The following is a 17,507-nucleotide window of genomic DNA, read 5'->3' on the forward strand; positions in this document are numbered from 1 at the left end:
TGGGATCAAAACTTCTCAGTCATCATTGAGTCTGAAGAAGGGTCTCGACCCGAAACGTCACCTATTCCTTTGCTCCATAAATGCTGCCTCGCCCGCTGAGTTTCTCCAGCATTTTTATCTACCATTGATTAATACCTGTTGACATTCTCCATACTTATGGCACATTTCCAGACAGCTCCCGTGGCAGCTGCTAACAGCTCTTTATTGTCAGTCTTGCTGAAGAGTTTGACCAGTGGTCCTAGTCCATTATGAGCACGAACAAGATTACGAGTTTCTTCATCCTCTGCACACTAGGAAAGGAAAGCAGATGATGAAACAGAGAATAGGAAATAAAATAGATCCATAGTAAAAACATGTTCAATACTGTTGAACATTCATAAACTGTTTATGAATGTTATCTTTTTAAAACTGTTTGATAATGGTGTTTCCCTTGCTAAATAAAGAAAGATAGGTTTGCTCAATTTATGATTATTCAATTAATGAATTTCTCAACTCACTCCTTCGGTAGATGTCCCCAGTTTACAAAGTTAACTTTCACTATAATGAAAAGCATACTAATCTCCAGCCAGCATGCATTTTGTATTTCTTCTGCCATTTGCTAGAGACCTGGGTTCGATCGCGACTACGGGTGCTGTCTGTATGAAGTATGTACGTTCCCTCTGTGACCGGTTTTCTCCAGGTGCTCCGGTTTCCTCCCACTTTCCAAAGACATAAAGGTTTGTAAGTTACTTGGCTTATGCAAATTGTCGCTAGGTGTAGGATAGTGCTAGTGTATGGGGTGATCAGTTGTGGCCTTGATGGGCCGAAGGGTCTGTTTCCGCACTGTATCTCGGAAGCCTAAAGTCAAAAGAATCTGGCTCAAAGAAGGTAGACAAAAATGCTGCAGAAACTCAGCGGGTGAGGCAGCATCTATAGAGCGAAGGAAATAGGCAACGTTTCGGGTCGAGACCCTTCTTCAGACTCAAAGAAGAATCTGTTTCCACAAGCCTTTGAGGCAGAGACTTCCAAACTTAGTTATCTTATTTCATCTTAGTTTAGTTTCGTTTAGAGATATAACATGGAAACAGGCCCTATGGCCCACTGAGTCCACGCCGACCAACGATGACCTGTAGACTAATTTTATGTTATCTCAATTTTGCATCCTACAAACTCGGGGCAATTTACAGAAGCTAATTAACCATATAACCATATAACAATTACAGCACGGAAACAGGCCATCTCGACCCTTCTAGTCCGTGCCGAACACGTATTCTCCCCTAGTCCCATATACCTGCGCTCAGACCATAACCCTCCATTCCTTTCCCGTCCATATAACTATCCAATTTATTTTTAAATGATAAAAACGAACCTGCCTCCACCACCTTCACTGGAAGCTCATTCCACACAGCCACCACTCTCTGAGTAAATAATAATAATATAATAATATATCTTATGTTCATTGCATGTCAGTGCAACGAGATTTAGTATGCAGCTCCACTGATGTACAAGAAAGGTAAATAAATACAATACATAAATAAACAAGCTGAATTGATTGACGTGACCATCTGAGGGAGACTGTCCAAAGGGGGTGGGTGGGGGGGCACTCATTAGGGCCGGTTCAGAGCCACTATAGCTCTTGGGATAAAACTGTTCCTGAGTCTAGAGGTTCGGGCGTAGAAGGCCTTGTAACGTCTGCCGGAGGGAAGTAGTTGAAACAGACCGTGGCAGGGGTGTGATGAGTCCTTATGGATGCTGAGGGCCTTCCTGAGGCACCGCGTGTGGTAGATGCCCTCCAAATCTGGTAGCTCTGTCCCGATGATCCGCTGCGCTCTGTTGACGACGCGCTGAAGAGCTCTCCTCTCCGCCTCCGTGCAGCTGAGATACCACACAGAGATGCCATACGTTAGTATGCTCTCTGTGGTGCAGCGGTAGAACGTTGTCAGCAGCTGTTGGGGCAGACCAGTCTTTTTTAATGTCCTCAGGAAGAACAGCCGTTGCTGTGCCTTCTTGACCAGCGCGGTGGTGTTTGTGGACCATGTGAGGTCTTCTGAAATGTGAGTGCCCAGAAACTTAAAGCTGGACACTCTCTCCACACTTTCCCCGTAAATGGAGATTGGGGCGTATTCTCCAGAATGGGACCTCCTGAAGTCAATAATCAGCTCCTTGGTCTTGGAGGTGTTTAGTGCCAAGTTGTTATTGGCGCACCAGTCCGCCAGGTTCTGAACCTCCGCTCTGTAGTTTGTTTCATCACCAAAGAAGTTCCCCCTTATGTTACCCCTAAACTTCTGTCCCTTAATTCTCAAGTCATGTCCCCTTGTTTGAATCTTCCCCACTCTCAGTGGGAAAAGCTTATCCACGTCAACTCTGTCTATCCCTCTCATTATTTTAAAGACCTCTATCAAGTCCCCCCTTAACCTTCTGCGCTCCAAAGAATAAAGCCCTAACTTGTTCAACCTTTCTCTGTAACTTAGTTGCTGAAACCCAGGCAACATTCTAGTAAATCTCCTCTGTACTCTCTCTATTTTGTTGACATCCTTTCTATAATTAGGCGACCAAAATTGTACACCATACTCCAGAATTGGCCTCACCAATGCCTTGTATAATTTTAAGATTACATCCCAACTTCTATACTCAATGCTCTGATTTATAAAGGCCAGCACACCAAAAGCTTTCTTTACCACCCTATCTACATGAGATTCCACTTTCAGGGAACTGTGCACAGTTATTCCCAGATCCCTCTGTTCACCTGCATTCTTCAATTCCCTACCATTTACCATGTACGTCCTATTTTGATTTGTCCTGCCAAGATGTAGCACCTCATACTTATCAGCATTAAACTCCATCTGCCATCTTTCAGCCCACTCTTCCAACTGGCATAAATCTCTCTGTAGACTTTGAAAATCTACTTCATTATCCACAACCCCACCTATCTTAGTATCATCTGCATACTTACTAATCCAATTTACCACACCATCATCCAGATCATTGATGTACATGACAAACAACAGTGGACCCAACACAGATCCCTGTGGCACCCCATTAGTCACTGGCCTCCAACCTGACAAACTACCATCCACCATTACTCTCTGGCATCTCCCATTCAGCCACTGTTGAATCCATCTTGCTACTCCACCATTAATACCCAACATTTGAACCTTCTTAACCAACCTTCCGTGAGGAACCTTGTCAAAGGCCTTACTGAAGTCCATATATAGAACATCCACTGCTTTACCCTCATCAATTACCCAAGTAACCTCTTCAAAAAATTCAAGATGATTAGTCAAACATGACCTTCCAGGCACAAATCCATGTTGATTGTTCCTAATCAGACCCTGTTTATCCAGATGCTTATATATATTATCTCTAAGTATCCTTTCCATTAATTTGCCCACCACTGACATCAAACTAACAGGTCTATAATTGCTAGGTTTACTCTTAGACCCCTTTTTAAACAATGGAACAACATGCGCAGTACGCCAATCCTCTGGTACCATTCCCGTTTCTAATGACATTTGAAATATTTCTGTCATAGCCCCTGCTATTTCTACACTAACTTCCCTCAATGTCCTAGGGAATATCCTGTCTGGACCTGGAGACTTATCCACTTTTATATTTCTCAAAAGTGTCAGTACTTCCTCTTCTTTAAATCTCATAGTTTCCATAGCTACTCTACTTGTTTCCCTTACCTCACATAATTAACCTACAAACCTGCACATTTAAAAAATTTGGGAGGAAACCGGTGAAAACCCACGCAATCACAGGGGGAAGGTAGAAAGTCACCACCGACAGCACCCATAGTTAGGATTGAATGTCCAGCTGTGAAGCAGCAGCTCTCTCACCCCACCACTGTGCTGCCCAATGGTGCAGCCTTAAACCTTATTTTAAGACAATAATCGCTAGATCTGGAACCTCTCATCAAATCCCATTCAATCAAGACATGTCAGGATCTTGTATGATCATAAGATCATCATAAGATATAGGAGTAGAATTAGGCCCTTGAGTCTGCTCGGCCATTCGATGATAGCTGATCAATTTTTCCCTCTCAACATTCTCATACCTTATCCTCATAACCTTTGACACCCTTACTATAAAGAACTTTTTCAATCTCCACTTTAAAAATACCCAATGACTTGGCCTCCACAATAGTCTATGGCAAGGAATTCCATAGATTCAACACCTTCTGGCTAAAGAATTTCCTCCTCATCTCCATTCTAAACGTATGCCCTTTTATTCTGAGGCTGCATCTTCTGGTCCTAGATTCCCCCACTACTAGAAACATCCTTTCCACATCCAATTTATCTAGGCCTTTCATTATTTAGTTGGTTTCAATGAGATCCCCCTCATCCTTCTAAACTCCAGCGAATACAGGTCCAAAGCCATCAAACGCTCTTAACATGGAAACATAGAAAATAGGTGCAGGAGTAGGCCATTCGGCCCTTCGAGTCTGCACCGCCATTCAATATGATCATGGCTGATCATCCAACTCAGTATCCTGTACCTGCCTTCTCTCCATACCCCCTGATCCCTTTAGCCACAAGGGCCACATCTAACTCCCTCTTAAATATAGCCAATGAACTGGCCTCAACTACCTTCTGTGGCAGAGAATTCCAGAGATTCACCACTCTCTCTGTGAAAAATGTTTTTCTCATCTCGGTCCTAAAAGAATTCCCCCCTATCCTTAAACTGTGACCCCTTGTTCTGGACTTCCCCAACATCGGGAACAATCTTCCTGCATCTAGCCTGTCCAACCCCTTAAGAATTTTGTATGTTTCTATAAGATCCCCCCTCAATCTTCTAAATTCTAGCGAGTACAAGCCGAGTCTATCCAGTCTTTCTTCATACGTTAACCCAATTATCCCCAGGATCATTAACATAAACCTCTTCTGGGGCCCTCTCCACCAGCACACTATGCCTCAGATTTCTGAATCCTTCCACGTTTAGAAAATAGCCCATACCTTTATTCCTTCTACCAGAGTGCATGACCCTACATTCTACTACACTGTATCCCCCTTGCCACTTCTTTGCCCACTCTCCCAACCTGTCCAAGTCCTTCTGCAGACATTCTGCTACCTTACCACTACCTGCCCCTTCACCCATCTGTGTATCACCCGCAAACCTGGCCATGAGCCATCAATTCCATCATCCATATCATTAACATACAACATGAAAACTAACACCGACCCCTGTGGAACACCAGCAGTCAACCAGAAAATGCCCGTTTCCCACTCTTTGGCATCTGCTACTCTGCCAATCTTCTCTCCATGCTTGTACCATGCCCCTCGTATCATGGGTTGCTATCTTGCTTAGCAGCCTCACATGTGGCATCTTATTGAAGGCCTTCTGAAAATCAAGGTAAACCACATCCACTGAACCTCCTTTGTCTATCCTGCGATTTACTTCCTCAAAGAATTCCAACCTATTTGTCAGGCAAAATGTCCCCTTAACAAAACCATGCTGACATTGGTCTATTTTATGATGTGCTCCCAAGTACCCTGATGCAAAAAGATTATTTAGTTTGTCAGCCTTTTCCTTATTTCTCATTCCAACTTCTGCAGTGTCATTTTCCAATGAACCAGTGTCTACGCTTGCCTCTCTTAGTAATACAGATATATCTGATTTTGGTTTCTCCCTGTTAAACTACAGGTTGAATTCTATCATGTTGTGATCTCTGCCTCCTAGAGGTCCCTTCATCTTCCACTCTCTAATCACCTTCCACTAGAGAGTAGAGAGAACCATTTTCTGGTTGCCTGCCCATTACACTACACCAAATCCAGAATTGCTTTCCCCCCACGAGCTGCTCTAAAAAGCCATCTCATAGGCATTCTACAAATGCCTACTCTTGGGATTCAGTACCAACCTGATTTTCCCCATTCTGCCAGCATATTGAAATCCCCTATGACAACTGTAACACTGTTTTCTTAGAATACTTTTCTATCTCCTGATGTAATTGGCGCCCTACACTTTGGCTACTGCTTGGAGTGCTATATACATCTCCCATCAGGGTCGTTTTACCCTTGCAGTTTTTTAACTCTACCTACAAGGATTCTGTTCTTAGTTTTAGAAATATAATATATTGTATGCATAGGTAACATGTTTGCATCAGGTTCCTCTGTATGCTCAATGAAACAAATCTGTTTAATTTACAACAATTAGGAGTAACAAGAATACCAGATAATTTTCTGAAGAATGCAAAATAAGCCTTATCGTATTGCTCAGTATCACACTTGATTCTACTGTGTCTTTCAATGGCATTTTAAAAGGTTCTTAATCCTTGTCGATCGTTAGTTTTAATGTGCTAGTTTTTTTTAAAGAATGCTGGTAAAAAAAACCAGGAAGAATGCTAGTAAAAAATACACAATAATTGCGGCATGTAGGTGCGACCATTCCCTGGAAAATGAGGCAAAGAGGCCTTTGGGTCTCAAAAGCAACAATCGCTATACGAGTTTGAAAAAGGGTTTCAACATGAAACTTCACCTTGATATACAGTATTCTCCAGTTAGGTGCCTGACCTGCTGAATTACTCCAGCACTCGGTGTCTTTTTTTTTGTAAACCAGCATCTGCAGTTCCTATCAACTTATCCAAATGTATGCACTGAATTTTTAAGCACCTAATAGTGAGAGTGGTTTAAATTTCATCAAAGAGCATCTCTGCAATTTGCAGCGCTCATTGCACTAATGTTCCCTTTTTCCTCTCATCCTGTGCCAACTACCCCTCCTACAGTCATGAAACCAGCAGTTCATCATTGAGGCTGTTTCCCATAAATACAGTTCTAGTGTTCTCACCGCACTGCTCTCAATGCACTGCTTCACAGCCCCTGATAGTGTGGTTTGGAATCAGAGCCTTTATCTTTTAAAGTCAAATTTGAAAACAATAAGTACCCGTGGGCTGTGGTCTGGGATGGACAATCTATCTATTTATTTATTTTTTACCCTCTTGGGACAACAAACACCTGAAAGCTTGAAGCAATAAAAATTTTAATGAACAATTTTCCTTACATAGACGCCTCTGGATGTCAAATGCAAGCGTTTTCTGCAGAATCAATTTAGAGAGTGCAAAAGATCAGCAATCCCATGTAAAAAAAAAATTCCCCCCCATCAACCCACCTTCTCAGCACAGTAGGCACAGTCCTCATATGCCTTCGAGGAAATCAGCACACATAAGTTTGGGACTTTTAGTTTGGTGTCATTCATAGATATCTGGCTTATAAAGTAACCTAAAACCTTTACAAACTTTCATAACTTTTCATTATATATTATCAACATTCAAAGCATCCTAAACTAAACTAATAAACTAACTTAAATAAAAGCATTTTCATAGTGCTTTGAAAACCTCAATAATTTTAACACCTGAGAAATATTATGAAAAGATATTCAAAGATTTTCAAAGCTAAAAATTAATCTTATACTTGTACCTTGAAAATGGCACGGGCACAATGAGTTTGAAGCTCCTCACTTCCACTGCTAAGATTACGCACTAAGTCCTTTATCATATTTTCTGTTCGAATGGCCAAACTATAACTTTGCTGAAAAACAGAGAGAAAATTTGTATTCTATTCGTTCAGTAGAATGCTAAACTTATGCACAGAATTTAAGGAATGCAAAAGTGAATATTGTTTGTTTACATTTTACGTAAAATAGATGTTCAAAGGGAGTGTGAAATATCTGGAAAAAGTAGCAACGGTTTAAATAATTCTTTAGATGTACAAACTTTTCCGTCATACAATGCCAATGTTAGTGAAAATGTAAGTAAGGTAATGTTAAATCTCATTAATTTAGAACAGCTGCACCAATGATGTCAGTTGCAGAGACAAAATTGTGTAGTATTTATGATACGAAGATATAGGAAATGCATACAATTAAGATTGGATGTAATGGGATCAATTAGATTATGAGGATGAGGAAAATTAACTCAAAGCATGCAGAATCACGTCTTAGCCAACATACATTGAAATGTAGTGACACCAAATTCTTATGTAATGTGCAATATCCTGTCAATATTATTACATTGATTTGATATCATGTTGCACACAATGCCATTTTCTGTGGTTTGTGGTTTACTGTTAAGCATTCTCAGAACGGACATTGTCTACAAAACTATAGAGTCTGACCGTCATATAGCATGAAAACGAGGCCCTTCAGTGCAATCTGTCCATAGTGACAAAGATGCCCCATCTAAACTGGTCTTATTTGCTTGTGTTTGGCAAATATCCCTCCAGACCTTTGCTATCCATATACTTTGTTCGGTCACACTGCCACCCAGCTTTGTAACATCCGCAAACTTGCTAGTGTTGCTCCTAATTCCCTATTCCAAATCATTAATATATATGGTAAACAGTTGCGGCCCCAACACCGAGCCTTACGGCACTCCACTCGCCACTGCCTGCCATTCTTAAAAGGACCCGTACACTCCTACTCTTTGCTTCCTGTCTGCCAACCAAATTATAACACAAAGAATGCTCCATATTATGAAGGCATGTCAGGCAGCAGCTCCTGGTTCAGGGTTGCAATTTTCCTTCCACTCGGATGAACGGAGTGATGGAGATGGGTAGAGTCTAAATCAGATTATGTGCAATCTTACAAGCAACATATTGTGGATGGAGACAAAAGAGACTGCAGACACTGGAATCTTGAGTAAAAAGCTGGGGTTAGAGATGCTGGTAAGCAAGATCTCGTTATTAACCTCCGTAAACTCCGTAATGGAGCAGTCTGTTGGCCCAGGTTGGGTTTACTGCCAGCATGGTCTATCTAGCCATTTTCACTGTCTCTGCGATAGATCAGGTTGATGTAGAGACATTGGCAAGGCTTGCATAGTAACCTCTGTGGTTCCAAGTAGGAACAGTTTGGTTACGCTGGATCAGGGCAGACCATCATGGAACTGGCTGGCCATAGGGGTCATAGTGACCAGGGAAGCACTGCTTCATCAACTGTGATTGAGGTTTTCAGACTCCTCAATAGAATAAGTAGTTGAAGTTTTTCTCAACATATGCTTTATTTCTCCTCAGTTAGTAGAGTTCCTGGTTCATTGGAATCATCACTGCCATCCTCTCTGGGACAGGTAGATACCAGCAAGAAGCTTGTCTGGCATATAATAAAACTTTATCTGACCTGCAGGGTCATGCTGTGATTAACAATGTATTTATAATAATCCATAGGCTCTCAATACCAGCATTCCTGATTGAGTCTGAAGAAGGGTTTCGGCCCGAAACTGTGCCTATTTCCTTCGCTCCATAGATGCTACTGCAGCCGCTGAGTTTCTCCAGCATTTTTGTACACCTTCCTGATTGAGTGGTGGGTCGAAGAAATTGTGTTGTGTACTCTGGCGACCTAGACATGTGGTTTCAGTCAAAGGACTGCGAGGTAATTCCGGATTCAGCCTTGCATTATACTAATCTCCACTCTGAAAGAAAACGCTGAGTATTCATGGTGACTCTTAGTCAAGAGTTGACAGTCAACTCGTATTCCCACATCTAAGGGAGACTGTGGTTTCAGCTCTAGTCATTAGCTGCTGATTATATTATCAGTGATATGTATGAATAACTAGATAATGCATCTTCTGTGGGTAGGAAAGCCAAAACATGTTTTCCGTCCGTCGGATCAATAGAGGAACAGCAGTTCCGAGTGCAGTCAGTGATAGCTCATCCGAGGATGAGTGGTCTGGCCAAGGACTAGAGGGGTATATTTCTGATGCTTCTCAAGATTACAGAAATATGGTGCAGGCCGAATCGGGTTAGCATTAGGCTTATCGGATTATGGGTTTACTTACCCAGTTTAAAATGGCTGATTGGGTTTCTGCAATTTAACTGACTCCGAGAATCAAGTTGCATACTCTGTCATATCTACACACATAAGGCACAGATTCTGCTGTTTGATAACAAAGCTGGCGGTGAAAGCCTATGCTGCCCTCTCAGTTTAAAGGGCATTATGTTTCTGGATCATTGGGACCCAAAGGGCATCAAGTTTCTGGATCATTGGGACCTCTTTTGGGGAAGGTGTGACCTGTACAGAAAGGTCGGGTTGCACTTGAACCCGAGTGGGACCAATATCCTGGCGGGAAGATTTGCAAAGGCTACTGGGGAGACTTTAAACTAGAAGGGTTGGGGGGAGGGACTCAAATAGAGAAAGCTAGTAGACAGTGTGTGAGGCAGGAGGCAGAGAAGGGAAGCACTCGGACCCAAAATGTAGGGGTGAAAGAAGAAAAAGATAATAGAGAATAAGAGGTGGTGGGTTTCTTAAATGTGTATATTTTAATGCTAGGAGCATTGTAAGAAAGGTGGTTGAGCTTAGAGCCTGGATTGACACCTGGAAGTATGATGTTGTGGCGATCAGTGAATCATGGTTGCAGGAGGGCTGTGATTGGAAACTGAATATTCCAGGATTTCGTTGCTTCAGGTGTGATAGAATTGGAGGAGCAAGAGGTGGAGGTGTTGCATTGCTTGTCAGGGAAGATATTACAGCAGTGCTTTGGCAGGATAGATTAGAGGGCTCGTCTAGGGAGGCTATTTGGGTGGAACTGAGAAATGGGAATGGTGTAGCAACACTTATAGGGGTGTATTATAGACCACCTAATGGGGAGCGAGAATTGGAAGAGCAAATATGTAAGGAGATAGCAGATATTAGTAGTAAGCACAAGGTAGTGATTGTGGGAGATTTCAATTTTCCACACATAGACTGGGAAACACATTCTGTAAATGGGTTGGATGGTTTGGAGTTTGTAAAATGTGTGCAGGATAGTTTTATTGCAGCAATACATAGAGGTACCTACTAGAGAAGGGGCAGTGCTGGACCTCCTGTTAGGAAATGACACAGGTCAAGTGGCGGAGGTATGCGTTGGGGAGCACTTCGGGTCTAGTGATCACAATACCATTAGTTTCAATCTAATTATGGAGAGGGTCAGAACTGGACCTAGGGTTGAGATTTTTGATTGGAGAAAGGCTAACTTTGAGGAAATGCGAAAGGATTTAAAAGGAGTGAATTGGGACATTTCGTTTTATGGGAAGGATGTAGAAGATAAATGGAGGACATTTAAAGGTGACATTTTAAGAGTACACAATCTTTATGTCCCTGTTCGGTTGAAAGGAAATAGTAAAAATTGGAAAGAGCCATGGTTTTCAAGGGAAATTGGACGGTTCGGAAAAAGAGGGAGATCTACAATAATTATAGGCAGCATGGAGTAAATGAGGTGCTTGAGGAGTATAAAGAATGTAAAAAGAATCTTAAGAAAGAAATTAGAAAAGCTAAAAGAAGATATGAGGTTGCTTTGGCAAGTAAGGTGAAAGTAAATCCAAAGGGTTTCTACAGCTATATTAATAGCAAAAGGATAACGAGGGATAAAATTGTTCCATTAGAGAGTCAGAGTGGACAGCTATCTGCAGAGCCAAAAGAGATGGGGGAGATATTGAACAATTTCTTTTCTTCGGTATTCACCAAGGAGAAGGATATTGAATTATGTGAGGTAAGGGAAACAAGTAGAGTAGCTATGGAAACTATGAGATTCAAAGAAGAGGAAGTACTGACACTTTTGAAAAATATAAAAGTGGATAAGTCTCCAGGTCCTGACAGGATATTCCCTAGGACATTGAGGGAAGTTAGTGTAGAAATAGCAGGGGCTATGACAGAAATATTTCATATGTCATTAGAAACGGGAATAGTGCCAGAGGATTGGCGTTCTGCGCATGTTGTTCCATTGTTTAAAAAGGGTTCTAAGAGTAAACCCAGGAATTATAGACCTGTTAGTTTGACGTCAGTGGTGGGTAAATTAATGGAAAGGATACTTAGAGATAATATATATAAACATCTGGATAAACAGGGTCTGATTAGGAACAGTCAACATGGATTTGTGCCTGGAAGGTCATGTTTGACTAATCTTTTTGAATTTTTTGAAGAGGTTGCTAGGGAAATTGATGAGGGTAAAGCAGTGGATGTTGTCTATATGGAGTTCAGTAAGGCCTTTGACAAGGTTCCTCATGGAAGGTTGGTTAAGAAGGTTCAATTGTTGGGTATTAATAGTGGAGTAGCAAGATGGATTCAACAGTGGCTGAATGGGGGATGCCCGAGAATAATGGTGGATGGCTGTTTGTCAGGTTGGAGGCCGTTGACTAGTGGGGTGCCTCAGGGATCTGTGTTGGGTCCACTGTTGTTTGTCATGTACATCAATGATCTGGATGATGGTGTGGTAAATTGGATTAGTAAGTATGCAGATGATACTAAGATAGGTGGTGTTGTGGGTAATGAAGTAGATTTTCAAAGTCTACAGAGAGATTTAGGCCATTTGGAAGAGTGGGCTGAAAGATGGCAGATGGAGTTTAATGCTGATAAGTGTGAGGTGCTACATCTTGGCAGGACACATCAAAATAGGACGTACATGGTAAATGGTAGCGAATTGAGGAATGCAGTTGAACAGAGGGATCTAGGAATAACTGTGCATAGTTCCCTGAACCATATAACCATATAACAATTACAGCACGGAAACAGGCCATCTCGGCCCTACAAGTCCTTGCCGAACAACTTTTTACCCTTAGTCCCACCTGCCTGCACTCATACCATAACCCTCCATTCCCTTCTCATCCATATGCCTATCCAACTTATTTTTAAATGATACCAACGAACCTGCCTCCACCACTTCCACTGGAAGCTCATTCCACACCGCTACCACTCTCTGAGTGAAGGTGGAATCTCATGTAGATAGGGTGGTAAAGAAAGCTTTTGGTGTGCTGGCCTTTATAAATCAGAGCATTGAGTATAGAAGTTGGGATGTAATCTTAAAATTGTACAAGGCATTGGTGAGGCCAATTCTGGAGTATGGTGTACAATTTTGGTCGCCTGATTATAGGAAGGATGTCAACAAAATAGAGAGAGTACAGAGGAGATTTACTAGAATGTTGCCTGGGTTTCAGCAACTAAGTTACAGAGAAAGGTTGAACAAGTTAGGTCTTTATTCTTTGGAGCGCAGAAGGTTAAGGGGGGACTTGATAGAGGTCTTTAAAATGATGAGAGGTATAGACAGAGTTGACGTGGATAAGCTTTTCCCATTGAGAGTAGGGAAGGTTCAAACAAGAGGATTCAACAAGAATTAAGGGACAGAAGTTTAGGGGTAACATGAGGGGGAACTTCTTTACTCAGAGAGTGGTAGCTGTGTGGAATGAGCTTCCAGTGGAAGTGGTGGAGGCAGGTTCGATTTTAACATTTAAAAATAAATTGGATAGGTATATGGACGGGAAAAGAATTGAGGGTTATGATCTGAGTGCAGGTAGATGGGACTAGGGGTAAATAAATGTTCGGCACGGACTTGAAGGGCCGAGATGACCTGTTTTACGTGCTGTAATTGTTATATGGTTATATATGGTTATATGTCATCAAGTTTTAGGTATATGCAAAATTGCAGATGATAAAACCTATGGGTTGTCAGTGGATATCATTTGCGATATTACTAATGAGGCAACATGAAATTTAACAGTACCAATTTGCCTATTCAATCACGCCATGGTAGGCGACTGAAGCAACTCTTATTTACTCAATCATGAGTGACGGCTGGGACAGCCTGTCTTCTCGGGCAGCTAGCTCTGCACGGTTATATGAGAAGCTTGTGAACAACATATGTGACTCAATTTTAACGGAAGTATAGAGGTTTGTATGGCTTCCAGTTTGAGCCTAAAGAAGCTTTTATGTGATAGCACAATTGTGATAGCTTGTGCTGCTTTATCATTTCTGTAGTACCATAAGTGGGATATAAATTATTGGTTCTTTACCCACTATTCTCTAACGTTATGCAGGGTGTCTTTTATGTGACCACTCTAATAGCCTACACTCAGTGTAATGTGCGATGTATATCAGTAAATTGTTATGCAAATATTCTTCTAATTTTCCTAATAGGACTAGTATCTTAAGATGATTATGCTTTCAGCAACTGATCTCAGCATGAAGAAACACAGCTTTTACTCAATCTCTGGCTTAGTCTCTACGTCATACTAACATTAGGATAGCTTGTTATAGAAAGAATCTCATGAGCATGATTGCGTACATTTGAGATTGACATCATACCCACCAGAGCAGAGATCAGGGATGTCATTAGGTATACAAGTGCACTCACTTGCTAGTGCCTATGATATGGAAGACAGTTCATTTGTTATTCAATTGCCTCAAGATATTGCTGATGGCTCATTAGCAGCCAATAGAATGGATTTCCCTTTCATCTTACAGCATGAGGTTTACATAGTGCAGGTTAATAAATTATGAAATTTGATGGAATATGTCTGGATATTTGCAGATAGCATTATGCACAGTGTTACATGAGTTATTACTCCACAGTCTATTGGGACTACGGTCCAGTTAAGAACAATGGCCATGTATGCAAGTTAGCATCATGATATTAATCACTGATGTTTTTTCCTACCATTAATTAGCAATGTTACAAAATTTTGAGATTTAAAAAATCAAGTCTGTAATTTATCCCATCAGATAAAGCATAAAAAGAAGTTTAATTTGAAACCTAATTCACTTTCATATCTCAAGTATTTAAAATGTTATGGCCATTTTCATACTCGGAAATTAGCATCTTGTTCCCTATTGATTTTCTATGGACATAACAAAAAAGCTGTGATCGTGTGCAGTCAAAAGCCCATAACCTTCTTAAAAATTAAGAGAACTGAATGAAATTTTCAGTTATCGTAGATTGAACCATTCTGAAACAAATATAAAATAATCTTACTTGGATGACCTGAAATTAAAGCATATAATTAGTTAGTTACCCAAGTGTAGCTAATTTCAAACTTCAATTACTAGATCTAAACATCTATCCATTTCTTAATAAATAATTAACATTTTTAAATAGCCTAAGTGTCCAAATAATATTCATAAATAATTCACAATAAAACATGATTTTTAAATCTCATTTACATTAATTTATAGGCCAAATGGAAGGAATTTAGTGTTCAATTGCTGTAAAATAAAGTCCATTTTAAATCAGCTTTCTAGTGGGATCCTGTGAACGCGCTGGTTTAGAACATTCACATTGCGGTAGATTTATGCCCTCAAATGCCCAGAAAAATACTGCGGGATATAATGGGCCCAAAATGAGCTCCTCGCAATATTAAACTTTGTATAAAGGGATCTTAAGAAGCCCTTTTTAATGTAAAAATAAGCAGCATACCTTCTATTATTTGCTCTATGCGACCCTGACAGCTGCCGGTGGTCGCGGGTTTAGAGATTGATTTTTAAACTACTATAACTATTATACGAGGCCTTTAAAACTAATAATAGCTTTTGCGACGGGGTCTTCCAGCGATTTTTCGTTAATAATTAACTAGGCTGAACATCTTCGATTTGAACAGCCTAGAGAAAATCGCGTTTTAAACCCGCCCCCCTCTAAACGGCGCCAAAATCGCGCACACACGCAGCGACAGATTTTCAGCGACGCTTCAGGTAGGCTTTGCAACATACCTACATTAATGGTTTGTACACAAAATTGCTGGGGAAACTCAGCGGGTGCAGCAGCCTCTATGGAGCGAAGGAAATAGGGGACGTTTCGGGCCGAAACCCTTCGACGTTTCGGGTCGAAACCCTGGGTCTCCTCCATTGCCAGAGTGAGCAACAGCGGAAATTGGAGGAACAGCACCTCATATTCCGTCTGGGGACCTTGCGTCCTTATGGCATTAACATTGAATTCTCCCAATTTGGCTAGCCCGTGCTGTCTCCTCCCCTTCCTTAACCCTCTAGCTGTCTCCTCCCACCCTCCCATCCGCCCGCCCTCGGGCTCCTCCTTCTCCTCCCCTTTTCATTCTTTCTTTCCCCACCCCCCATCAGTCTGAAGGAGGGTTTCGGCCCGAAACGTCGAAGGGTTTCGGCCCGAAATGTCGCCTATTTCCTTCGCTCCATAGATGCTGCTGCACCCGCTGAGTTTCCCCAGCAATTTTGTGTACCTTCGATATTCCAGCATCTGCAGTTCCCTTTTGAATACATTAATGGTTTATCTGTTTAGTGTTTCACACACAGTTTGTGTCACTGCATGAAACCACAGATCTTCGAAACCTTCACGTAGTCACTCACGTGACTTCGAAATAAAATAGAAAGATTAAACGAGAACTTGCTGTTTGAAGTTTGATCTTTATTTTATGAGAAGTTGAAGTGAGGGATTACGTGCCCTCCACTCCCAGCCCTATTCTCATAAAGATCATGCGGTAGAGTTCTAGCCCTTTTATCTTCCTATAGCATAGGTCAGCAACTATTCTGTGGTTTCATACAGCTACTTTGAAGATTGACGCGCGTGCGGGCTGGCGGGGTCGTCACGTAATCCCTCACTTCAACCTCATAAAATAAAGATCAAACTTCAAATAGTAAGTTCTCGTTTAATCTTTCTAGTTTATTGCTATTTATCTCATGTAAACTAGTGACAATATTGATTCTACCAAATCTCTAACTTTTTTGCTTCAAGAAAAATACCCCAGTCTGTTCTTAAGGCTTCAAAACCATACATCTCTGCGCCTTCTCTAAAACCTTTGCATCCTTCCTAAAATTTGGTGATCAGAATTGGACACAATATTCCAGTTGCGGCTTCACAGGTTCAACATAATTTTCTTATACCTCAACTCAGGCACGGAAATCGTTATCAAAATATGGAGGGGACGGGGGACACAATACCTTGGCGGCCGCGCACGCCTGCGCAAACTCACACACACGTGGAAGGCTTCAGAGGCCCTGTGAACGGTAATTTCAGCTCAATCTAGCGCTAAATGCAGCTCAACTCTGCCTGTCTCGCCTGGTCATGCCTGGACTGATGACATATTTCCTGTAAATCCAGGCAGGGCTGTAGGTTAACCTGGCGGGATAGGCAGAGTTGAGCTGGGTTTAGCGCTGCTTCTCTGCGCTGGCTGTGGGCCTGGGGCACCGCTCCCGTCTGACTCCCGACGTCTCTGGCCACCCCCGGGCGTGGGTGGGGGGGGGGCTCTTGGGCGGGGACGGGGATGGTCCAGTGGTGGTTCAGCAGCGATTGCAGCGCCGGAGAGCCGGGATCGATCCTGGCTGCGGTGCAGGTCTGCCGAGAGTGTTTTGGCACGTCTCCCTCCTCCACTCATCGCGCTCTATCCTCAGTCCCACACCTCCCCCCTACTTCTGCCTCTGACCAACACCTCCCTCCTCCAATCATCACACTGAATCATCATGGTCCCGCCCCATTGCCTGCTGACCGACATCTCTCTCGTCCAATTGGCGCCCTAGATCAGTAGTCCCACCCCCACTGTCTCTGAAAGCGGAGATTTCACCGTGTTTTAAAATCCGGATTACAAAAAATGGGGGGATCGTCCCCCACCTCTCAAAATGGGGGGGGGGGGTGGGGACGTGTCCCCCCTGCCTCCCCCCTGTATTTCCGCCCCTGCCTCAACTTATTAATCCTACCATCCCATTTGCTTTACTAAACAATTTCACAACAAGACATTCAAAGATTTATGCATACATATACCCATGAACCTCCCAACATACATTTCCTTCCAAATTCTGTCATCTATTCTATATTATCTCGGATTCTTTCTGCTAAAATG

At 42.1% G+C, this 17,507-nt stretch overlaps 1 protein-coding gene across 1 annotated transcript in view; it reads right to left on the reverse strand.

Annotated features, from left to right (window-relative positions):
* odad2 (outer dynein arm docking complex subunit 2) overlaps positions 1–17,507 on the reverse strand; it is a 336,903-nt gene that overhangs the window by 187,782 nt on the left and 131,614 nt on the right. The window contains exons 14-15 of the mRNA XM_033016188.1: positions 7,392–7,502; positions 136–290 (exon numbers count right to left, since the gene is read on the reverse strand). Coding sequence (XP_032872079.1) covers positions 136–290; positions 7,392–7,502 — 266 coding nt within the window. The remainder of the gene's footprint in view (positions 1–135; positions 291–7,391; positions 7,503–17,507) is intronic.

This window comes from Amblyraja radiata, chromosome 2, assembly GCF_010909765.2.
Source record: "Amblyraja radiata isolate CabotCenter1 chromosome 2, sAmbRad1.1.pri, whole genome shotgun sequence".
In the NCBI taxonomy this organism is placed as follows: Eukaryota; Metazoa; Chordata; class Chondrichthyes; order Rajiformes; family Rajidae; genus Amblyraja; species Amblyraja radiata.